At 41.8% G+C, this 11799-nt stretch overlaps 1 protein-coding gene and 1 pseudogene across 1 annotated transcript; both read left to right on the forward strand.

Moving 5' to 3' along the window:
• The first annotated feature begins 9 nt into the window (after positions 1-9).
• Positions 10-1042, forward strand: LOC120017449 (glutathione peroxidase 6-like). The gene is made up of 4 exons (XM_038960200.1): positions 10-94; positions 503-633; positions 749-879; positions 985-1042. Exons 1-4 carry the CDS (start codon positions 10-12, stop codon positions 1040-1042), a joined length of 405 nt encoding a protein of 134 aa, XP_038816128.1.
• A 1272-nt stretch (positions 1043-2314) lies between these two features.
• LOC120017448 lies at positions 2315-7897 on the forward strand (annotated as a pseudogene).
• Positions 7898-11799: the final 3902 nt, after the last annotated feature.

Here is an 11799-nt window from a genome sequence, read left to right on the forward strand (position 1 = left end):
TACCACAGAATGAATGCACTCATGGAAATGTTTGGTGACCTCAACTTCACTGTCCTGGGATTCTCCTGCAATCAGTTTGGCCTTCAGGCACCTGGTAAGAGATTCTTTTTGAAATAACAATAAAGGTTTTTGATCTGTTGTAACTTATAGGCCTACTTTGTCTCTAGGAGTAATGCTAAGTATCAAAATGCTCATGTGTGGGCTTCCGAGTGGCGCAGCGGTCTAAAGCACTGCATCTCACTACAGACCCTGGTTCAATTCCAGGCTGTATCACAACCAGCCGTGATTGGGAGTCCCATAGGGCGGCGAACAATTGGCCCATTGTCGTCTGGGTTAGGGGTAGGCCGTCATTGTAAATAAGAATTTGTTCATAACTGACTTGCCAAGTTAAATAGTATGCTTGTTTGTCATGCGTGATGACGAGACCAGTCTGTTTTATGAATGCCTCTGTTTCAGAACTAATAAGCTCACTGGTCTGTTACATTTGTTGTTGTTTCTTCAGAGGTAAATCATGAAACACTCAACCTTCTCAAGTATGTAAGGCCAGGTGGGGGGTTTGTCCCCAAGTTCCCTGTGTTTGGCAAGATCGAGGTCAATGGGTTGAACGAAGAACCTCTTTTCGCCTATCTCAAGGTAGTATATTTGACATGTCCTTATGCACTATTATGTACTGCACTCTGGGGGCAAGTTGAATACCTTATGGGCATTAGACCTCACTAACAGCATTTGTTCATGTCTTGTACAACAGGAGTCTTTGCCCTATGTGAACCCTGTCATAGGAGATATAAAGAGGCTCTACTGGTCACCCATCAAAGTCAATGACATTCGCTGGAACTTTGAGAAGTTTCTAATCGATTCTGATGGGGCGCCTTTCAGGCGGTAAGTTCATGCATTCATTCATATAATTAATTCATTCATTAATGTACAAATAAGATTTGAAAATACTTAATGTCCTATTCTATAATAGCCTCTCCTTTTCCCCAGTTATGAACTTCATGGCCCTACTGAGAACGTGGAGAAAGACATCGCAGGCCTACTATAAATGGAGTCATCTGTTCCCTTTATGGTTGTCAAGAAAGTGGGTCCTTCATCAGCAGAGGCAGAGTGACGATCCCTCAGTAAATGCAGACTAAATGCAGCTGAGCTGGATCTGATGAGGAAGGGAGAAGGACTCTGAGTTTCAGTGCATTCACTCAGAATATCAGATCCCTCCAGCCCCTGTTGGTGATCAGTAGGCCTATCACTATGGTCTCAATATAACTAATTACTCCCTTTTGTTATTGTTGCAAAACAGAGGAAGTGAATAAATCTTTTGGCTGAAATCTTAAAATGTGTTGTCCATTTAATTGTTTAACATTGTTAAAACAACATTTGTAGGCTACAGTAGGAGAAACCCAAGTCTCCAGCTGCATATAAACTCAAACCTACTTGTATGGAAGGATATACAATATCCAAAGAATATACACAATTTAACTGAGCACTGTGGATGTTTGAGGATAAAATACAATTCACTATTTGGATTGTTTTATGTTTGACGTTTCTATACTTTGACGTTTTTCTGATCAAAGAGACTGCTATTCTGAAAAAATACCCCCTTTTTTAAGGTGGTAAGATGGTAGACAAGGAAGAAAAGTGGAATATGTTTTGAGTGAATATGGAATGGAGGATATCACAGAACCTTTGGAAAAGCTACAGAAGGAAATTGAACGTGACGAGAGTGAGGTTGAATTAACTGCGGTGGCAGGTGGTGTGGTTGAGGGAGCTTGGCATCATGTGTAAAAACAGGGATCCGTCCTCCAGTAGGTCAGAGATGGAACCTGAGAGGGAGGATGCAGTATGGTGAGGACCGCCGAGTTTGAATAAAGAAGAATCTGGTCCAGTAGGAGTGACATTTTTGGAGAAAGTGGACGCTTGCCTTTTGGCGGATCCATTTGTATTTTCAGGGTGGGTGAGAAAGGATGAAATAAACTAGTAGTGGACTTGTGATATTTTTGTGTGTCTCTTCTGATCAGAGGGAGCAGACGCTCCGTGTCACGCAACTTGAGTCAAGATCTGTTTCTTGATTTGCTCTTAGGAACAGGACACCGTTGAAAGGAGTGATTTCTGGGGTAGCGTTAAGTGTGGAGATGGAGCGATTGAAGTTGAAGATTCCTAGTGTTTGTGACGCCCGCCGTGTAGGTTTACTGTGACTAGCTTCACACTCCAGTACAGTAGATGGCAGTGTATGCACCTTCAAGTTGGATGCAATCCACCAACCAAATCCCAAAGAAGAAGAAGCGACGAGAGAGAGAGAGAAAAAAAAAAAAAAACATTGGATTTCCCGTAGTTATCACCGGACGCATGCGTATTTCACTGTTCAATGTCACCGCAACAATTGAACATGGCTGCCGTGGGTTTCAGAAATTGGGCTCGAGCTCTTTCCAAGGGGAAACAGACAGGCTTCTCGGCGCTTTTCTCTCAAGTCAGAGCAGGTTGGTTCATGGATCTTTATGGTTTTTGCGATATCGTTGTACAAATGCAAAATGCCTGCATCAAGTTGGAATGGAAGTTAGAACATGCCAGGCAAAGTGTCGCTAACCTTGAGCTAGCCTAGCTTGCCTACAACTGAGCTGCATCTTGTTCAGTGGTTTACTAACGTTGGTAAAAGCTTCATTCAGTAGTATGTAGCTAGCTGTCTACGATCAAATATTAGGCTAGATCCCATACACGGTTACCTGGCCAGCCAACGTTACTGTCTTTGGATAACTTGTGCAAGTACATACGCTAGGCGCGCGCGTGTGTGTGTGTGTGTGTGTGTGTGTGTGTGTGTGTGTGTGTGTGTGTGTGTGTGTGTGTGTGTGTGAGAGAGAGAGAGATATCTATATATATAGATATCTCAGTCGTGGCCAAAAGTTTTGAGAATGACACAAAACAAATATAAATTTTCACAAAGTCTGCTGCTTCAGTTTGTATGATGGCAATTTGCATATACTCCAGAATGTTATGAAGAGTGATCAGATGAATTGCAATTAATTGCAAAGTCCCTCTTTGCCATGCAAATGAACTGAATCCCCAAAAAACATTTCCTCTGCATTTCAGCCCTGCCACAAAAGGACCAGTTGACATCATGTCAGTGATTCTCTCGTTAACACAGGTGTGAGTGTTGACGAGGACAAGGCTGGAGATCACTCTGTCATGCTGATTGAGTTCGAATAACAGACTGGAAGCTTCAAAAGGAGGGTGGTGCTTGGAATCATTGTTCTTCCTCTATCAAACATGGTTACCTGCAAGGAAACAGGTGCCGCCATCATTGCTTTGCACAAAAAGGGCTTCACAGGCAAGGATATTGCTGCCAGTAAGATTGCACCTAAATCAACCATTTATCAGATCATCAAGAACTTCAAGGAGAGCGGTTCAATTGTTGTGAAGAAGGCTTCAGGGCGTCCAAGAAAGTTCAGCAAGCGCCAGGACCATCTCCTAAAGTTGATTCACCTGTGGGATCGGGGCACCACCAGTACAGAGCTTGCTCAGGAATAGCAGCAGGCAGGTGTGAGTGCATCTGCACGCACAGTGAGGCGAAGACTTTTGGAGGATGGCCTGGTGTCAAGAAGGGCAGCAAAGAAGCCACTTCTCTCCATGAAAAACTTTAGGGACAGACTGATATTCTGCAAAAGATACAGGGATTGGACTGCTGAGGACTGGGGTAAAGTCATTTTCTCTGATGAATCCCCTTTCCGATTGTTTGGGGCATCAGGAGAAAAATTTGTCCGGAGAAGACAAGGTGAGCGCTACCATCAGTCCTGTGTCATGCCAACAGTAAAGCATCCTGAGACCATTCATGTGTGGGGTTGCTTCTCAGCCAAGGGAGTGGGCTCACTCATAATTTTGCCTAAGAACACAGCCGTAAATAATGGTACCAACACATCCTTCGAGAGCAACTTCTCCCAACCAGGCGGGTGGACAAACAAAAACCCACAAATTCTGCAAGAATGGGCTGTCATCAGTCAGGATGAGGCCCAGAGGTTAATTGACAGCATGCCAGGGCGGATTGCAGAGGTCTTGAAAAAGAAGGGTCAACACTGCAAATATTGACTCTTTGCATCAACTTCATGTAATGTCAATAAAATCCTTTGAAATTTATGAAATGCTTGTAATTATACTTCAGTATTCCATAGTAACATCTGACAAAAATATCTAAAGACACTGAAGCAGCAAACTTTGTGAAAATTAATATTTGTGTCATTCTCAAAACCTTTGGCCACGACTGTGATATATATATATATTTTTTTTTTAAGCAATTCCTAACGTTACTCTCAAATGGCTAGTTAGCCTACAATCACACTCTCTGGTTGATCATGGGGATAAATGGTACTGTATTGACTTCTTTCCAAATGTTGTATAGCCTCTGGACCTTCCAAGGGCATGCTGCCAGGGCCATACCCCAAGACGCCCGAGGAGAGAGCAGCTGCAGCAAAGAAGTACAACATGAGGGTGGAGGATTATGAACCAATCCCGGATAATGGCGAGGGGTAAGGACGCGGGGTACCATGGATAAGGAAGGACACACATGCCATTGTTTTCCTGTCATCGATACACCACCCCATTACAGCAGGAGCTATGTTCCTTTACCAGACAACTAGCAAATTGATTTGGTAATTCAACCTGTGGGTTGAACTCACTGAAATGACTGAGGCTCTGCATCCCAAACGGTATACAATTCCCTACATAGTGCACTAGTTTTGACCAGAGCCCTATGGGATGCACTATATATAGGGTATGAGAGCAAATATTGGACCGCAATGGGAGTTGAACGTTTAAGGATTTGTGCATTACCTAAGGTTATTCACCCACACACTTTTTTTCCTGTTGTGTTTCTGTAGGTATGGAGACTACCCACAATTGCCAGACAGATCCCAGCATGAGAGAGACCCCTGGTATTCCTGGGACCATCCAGACCTGAGGAGGAACTGGGGAGAGACGGTAAGATAGAAGTGGGGTATATTTCTACACACTGACTGACTAATAGTGTTGTCAAGATACAGTATCAGATCTCACAATACTTACACTGACCAAAAATATAAATGCAACATGTTAATAGGTTGGTTTCATGAGCTGAAATAAAACATCACAAATGTTTCATATGCAAAAAAAGCGTATTTCTTTCCAATTTTGATAAATTTGTTTACATCCCTGTCAGTGAGCATTTCTTCTTTGCCAAGATAATCCATCCACCTGACAGGTGTGGCATATCAAGAAGCTGATTAAACAGCATTATCATTACAAAGGTGCACCTTGTGCTGGGGACAATAAAAGGCCACTTAAAATGTAAAGTTTTTTTCACACAACACAATGCCACAGATGTCTCCATTTTTGAGGGAGTGTGCAGTTGGTATGCTGACTGCAGGAATGTCCACCGGAGTTATGTTAATTTCTCTACCATAAGCCGCTTCAATGTCATTTTAGAGAATTTTGCAGTACTTCCAACCGGGCTCACAACCGCAGACCACGTGTAACCACGCCAGCCCAGGACCTCCACATCCGGCCTCTTCACCTGCGGGATCGTCTGAGACCAGCCACCCGTACAGCTGATGAAACTGTGGGTTTGCACAAACAAAGAATTTCTGCACAAGCTGTCAGAAACCATCTCAGGGAAGCTCATCTTCGTGCTTGTTGTCCTCACCAGGGTCTTGACCTGACTGCAGTTTGGTGTCGTAACTGACTTCAGTGGGCAGATGGCCACTGGGAAAGAGGGGGAGGTGTGCTCTTCAAGGGTGAAGTATGGCGTTGTGTGAGCGAGCGGTTTTCTGTTGTGAACAGAGTGCCCCATGGTGTGGTTATGGTATAGGCAGGCAGGCATAAGCTACGGATAATGACCACAATTGCATTTAATCAATGGCCATTTTGAATGCACAGAGATACCGTGATGTGATCCTGAGGCCCATTGTCGTGCCATTCATCCGCCGCCATCACCTCATGTTTCAGCATGATAATGCACAGCCCCATGTCACAAGGATCTGTACACAATTCCTGGAAGCTGAAAAAGTCCCAGTTCTTCCATTGCCTGCATATTCACAAGACATGTCACCCATTGAGCATGTTTGGGTTGCTCTGGATCCACATGTACGACAGAGTTTTCCAGTTCCTGCCAATATCCAGCAACTTTTCACAGCCATTGAAGAGGAGTGAGACAACATTCCACAGGCCAGTCAACAGCCTGATCAACTCTATGCGAAGGAGATGTGTCGCGCTGCATGAGTCAAGTGGTGGTCACACCAGATACTGACTGGTTTTCTGATCCACACACCAACCTTTTTTCGTTAAAGGTGTTTGTGACCAACAGATGTATATCTGTATTCCCAGTCATGTGAAATCCATAGATCACGGCCTAATGAATTTATTTCAATGACAGATTTCCTCATGAACTGTAACTCAGTCAAATCTTTGCATGTTTGGTTTATTTATTTTTCAGTGAATATTAAAAATAAAAGACATCTACCTACAAGTATCGTGACTACACAACTGACTAATAAGACTATATATTAGGTCTGGGACAATACCAGTATCCCGATACTTGTTTAGTATCGCGGCAAGAAAACAACACAAAGCGGATTAACTAATTTAGGAAAACAGCGTTAATGTTGGAAACAAACATGTTACCCAGAGTCACATTTTGTATTTATTTTCCAAGCTATAGCACACAACATTTGACACAAAGCAGGTTTTATAAAAGAACCAAAGAGTTTGCGCTGCTTCGTGTAAATGTTTTGCCATGGGGAAAATATTACAATACTGGTATCGTTACAGCCCTACTGTATATTGTACACAGTACGCCACCTGTTTACTGTAAAGTATTGTGTACATTTATGTACGTAGACATTTGAAATGGCAGTACGTGAATGTGTTTAAGTTATGAATCATTGTTTGCTCATGTATTTCCCCCCCCCCCGGACTCATTTACAGTGGGTTCTCGCCCCTGTTGTCATGTTTTTGTTCTAGATCCACTGGGATTTTGACATGTTCATCAGGAATCGAGTGGACACGTCGCCCAGCCCTGTGGACTGGCACACCATGTGCAAACATCTGTTTGGTTTCGTTGGATTCATGCTGCTGATGTTCTACTTTGGGGAGAAGTTTCCATCTTACCAGCCTGTGGTAAGTATTGCATTGAGCAAAGCATCAGTCTTTTGTCTCCGTTGTAATCGCCGTTGTAACCCCTAAGATGTCACAGACCAGAAGATAATGTAATTATATGCTTTCCTGTTGTATTGAAACCCTTTCCCATCTCAATACCTTTTTTTTTACTATGACATCTGGATTTGAAAAGGACTTATCCAATAACAGCCTTTGGGTCTACCCCTCATATCTGTCCCGTGGACACTAATATTGGATTTTACAGTTGGAGCAACAGATCTGATCCCTGAATACAGTTTAATGACGGGTGTACACGGAGATGATGCTACTGCTGTTAGTGTTCTCATTTGTTTCCTTGCCCTGCTACCAATTCAATAGAGTGAAGACATGCATTGGTAACTGAAGCGCAATTATCATATTCCACTATATTTTGCCATTTCATTTCCTATCTTATGATAGCTTTCTGGTATTTATGGGAGACCATTGAGCACCTCACACACTCACCAAACACCTGTTTTTAAAAAGTAAAAAGGTCTTCAAATGTCCTCTTCTGTAGGAAAGGTGAACAGGTACATCCTGTCTGATGCCCCCTGTTAGGTCATCCCTGTTCTCTATTCCAGGCACCCAAACAATATCCTTACAACAACCTGCACCTAGAGAGAGGAGGGGATCCCGAGAAACAGCCTGAAGAAGTCAAACATTTTAACATTTAAATATCTGCTTCTCTAAATGTGTATATTTCTGTCTAATAAAGAGATTTTAGTGTGACTTCAGTCACATTCCTGATCTTTGACCTTTATCTTATTCTTTGGAAAGCTACTCCTTCTAAATCCCTTTTTAAGATTGAATGGCTTTTCAAACTTTAAAACGCGCAGACGACTCTGGAATAGGTTGCTTGCGTACAACTTTTTAATATCACTTATCCGTGTCGTCGCCTGCTTCCCGTGGCTCTCCTTTCCTCGAGAGACAGAGAGAGAAAAAACACACTGATGCAGCAGGACCACAGAACAAGAGTGCAGCAGAGGAAAGACACGCAGAGGGAGAGAGAGCTTAGTGGGACGAGATCAGTGGATAGTCCTACAGCCAATTGACATGGTAAATACATGGCTAATTAATTAGGCTACATGGTAAATAGTAAATTACTTGTTTGTGTATTTAAATGAAGTCCTTTATATCATAGTGCATTATGGGGCTACGTTATATTTAATTTAGGGTGACTATCATTTAAAGGATACTATCCCACTACTGTAAAACGCTGCGCTGTGGAGTCATCGTACGTCTGGGTCTTGTCCCCTTAATATTTTTGATGGGTTTGACAATTAAAAATACAATGTGAAAACGAGGCCGTTTAGGATATCAAATTATATTTTTTTGTGTGAATGAATTTACTTCTGCCAAATATTTTTTCTACATTGAAGACCATTCAAAAAGCCTACAAAAATTATAAGGTTACATCCTTAAATGCTGTGTCACTTTCATAGTGCATACAGTCACTACTACGCTCAATTTCAACTTCTAAACTTCTTTGACTAACATAAAAATAGTGCCTTCAGAATGTATTCACACCCCTTGACTTTTCCCATGTTGTTAGACTGAATTTAGATTGTGTCACGAGCCTACAAGCAATATCCCATAATGTCACAGTGGAATTATGCATAACGAGTCATAAGTTGCATGGATTCATTCTGTATGCAATAATAGGGGTTAACATGATTTTGTAATGACTACTTCATCTCTGTACCCCACACATACAATTATCTGTAAGGTATCAGTCGAGCATTGAATTTCAAGCACAGATTCAAACAGATACCCATCTACCAATAGGTGCAAAGGGCACCTATTGGTAGATGGGTAAAATTAAAAAAGCAGACATTTGAATATCCCTTTAAGCATGGAGAAGTAATTAATTACACTTTGGAAGGTGTATCAATACACCCAGTCACTGCAAAGATACAGGCCTCCTTCCTTACGCCGTTGCCGGAGAGGAAGGAAACCACTCAGGGATTTCACCATGAGGTCAATGGTGACTTTAAAACAGAGTTTAATGAGTGTGATGGAAAACAGGATGGATCTACAACATTGTAGCTATGACAGACTGAAAAGGACAGAATGTACAGATTAAATATATTCCATAACATGCATCCTGTTTGCAATAAGGCACTAAAGTAAAACAGCAAATAAATGAACCTTATGTCCTGAATACAAACTGTTATGTTTTTCTCAAATCCATCACTGAGTACTGTAGCGAAAAGTAAAAGAGATCAGACCCCTCCCCTAGAAATCGGGCCAGATCCAGAGCTACACTCATGGGCCCTAGGACCAACTATTGACTGGGGAATGCAGGAGGGAACTGCCACAACGGAAATAAACCAGCAGGGGGAGCCAAATGAACAGGACCTAAAAGAGCTAGACATAAAACAAGAACCAATCAGCATGAAGACTGCGGGAGAGTGGTATGAACCGCTCGACCAAACCGAAGCCCCAGCAGAAGAAGACTTTTGGGCATCAGTGCTGAAAGACTTGACATTGGACTGAGTCCCACCAAACTTTGAGTATATTGCAAGAGAAGTCGTAGTAGCAACTACAAGAGAAGTAGTAGTGGCACAATGTGACAAATTGATTGCACTCCCAAGTGTCTTCCCCCAAACTGAGTGTCTAAGAGAGGTATAAAAGAAGGAGAGGTCAGTGCCTAGGGCATGATCCTCGCTCTACATGATTTGGATATCATAGAGAATCATCAGACAAGGTAAACTACTCTTCGCTATACTCTGCTTGTATTGACTACTTTGACATTGAGGCACGAGCAATATATTGACTGGTATATCTTGAAAATTGTGTTGTATCCTGGAAAACCACTCCATTTAAAAAGAGTAAAAGGACACGGTTGTGTAGGAGAGAAATCTCCTGGAGAGCAACAAGTTCTATCTTTTGGAGTACCAGAGACAATTTCAGTTTGAAGGATTGAAAAAGCCCAGATATAAGTAAGCCTCGTAGAGAGCCAAGGGTCATCAGAAAGGGGTCAGTATCTAGGCAGTAGGCAGTGAAAAGTGTAACCATAAGAAATTTGGAGACAATAAGAGAATGAAATATTATACACAGCAGAGGCTGCCAATATTACTCTTATAGACACCAGTTTCGGGAAGGACCAAGGGAATAGAGCTTTAAGGTAAATATATTGTTATTTGCTTTGTTTAAGAGTTATAAGAAGTGTTTAAGCTGATTATATTTGCAATAGTATCTGGCATAGCATAACGCATTAAGGATTGATTGAGCATTATTGATGTATTAGGACTGTATAACCATTTAGCTGTAATAACGTGTATAAGACAAAAAACAGAGTGATTTAATAAAAGCTTGAAACTTTGACAACTAGGCCAGAGAAACTATCCGGAGAGTAAACGCCTTTGACACTCTCGCTAAACGGAAAGTGACCCTGGGTTATAGGTTAAAGTGATAGCACTAAAGAATATTTCATTGTGTGGACAATAATATATCTTTGGAAAAGTCAAACATATAACAATACTAGTTTCCAAGTGACTACTAGCTGACGAGCATAATAACTAACGGAAGATTAGTTATTAGGTATTGATATAGAAGAGAGGAAGACACAAGGTAAGGGAGTATAGGAAGAATCTATAAACATAAAGTAATAAAGTACTCATCTATCCAAGGCCCCACACTAGACCGGGGAAATAAGGGAGTGACAACGTGAACGAGGGAACAAACCCAACTCACGCGAAGGGCCAGTACGAATACATAGAAGGGTTGGTAGGGCCGCACGGCTAGGCCCTCGTTACACCGAAGTAACTAAAATCCTAAAGTACTCTGCCTAGCCAGAGGACGGGATAGAGGCTTTTGCTGCAGGCTACGGGCAAAAGTCAGCACCGTGACAGTACCACTCTTCATATTTTGCTGCATCATGTTATGGGCAATGTTCCCTCAAAGCAATTTCAGCACTGAAAAAATATCAGGCCTGCTGAGCGCAAACTTAAATGTTGTGAACATTTTGTGTAACTTCCAGCACACGTTTACTGTGAACACTGAGGTTTTACCCGCTTTAAGTTACAGTTTCAGACAGTGGTCAAGTAGGCTACTGTGGCTATTTGGTCATAATGTAGGCCTACCAGAATGGCCTACCATCAAAAACAATGAAGAAAATGCATCCCATAACATTTTATCATGGAAATAGCTGTTCTATAATTGTCTACAGTACCAGCCAATGTGTGGTGTCCAATGTAGGCCTACATTCCATCAGACTTTTTTGATTAACCTGTTTATCCACTTGTCCTTCAGATGAGGTGACTGAAAATGTGTTTGATGCAAGAAATGACTTTACAAAATAAAATGCATTATTATTCTCATTCCATTATTACAAAGAATCAAACAAATTATGCTACTCTCTGCCTATTGGCTACTTAGCTTATTTAAGCATGCCTCAAAATACAACACTGCCCCTTTAAGACATAACAAAGATCTTTACCAGACTGGCTTTTCAAAGATGTCTAGAAATGCACAAGTGTTGTGCTCTTGTAGGGAGCAATCACTCCCCCATTGTTAACTATAAATGATCTATAACTTAGCTAATAAATCACTAACTAGCAAAGGATATAAACAAATGTACACACATGCAGCTCTCGCTTTGATCTCAAAACAAGCGCATCTACTCAAGACCACTCATGCTGTAAACAC

This window comes from Salvelinus namaycush, chromosome 22, assembly GCF_016432855.1.
Source record: "Salvelinus namaycush isolate Seneca chromosome 22, SaNama_1.0, whole genome shotgun sequence".
NCBI classification, from domain to species: domain Eukaryota; kingdom Metazoa; phylum Chordata; class Actinopteri; order Salmoniformes; family Salmonidae; genus Salvelinus; species Salvelinus namaycush.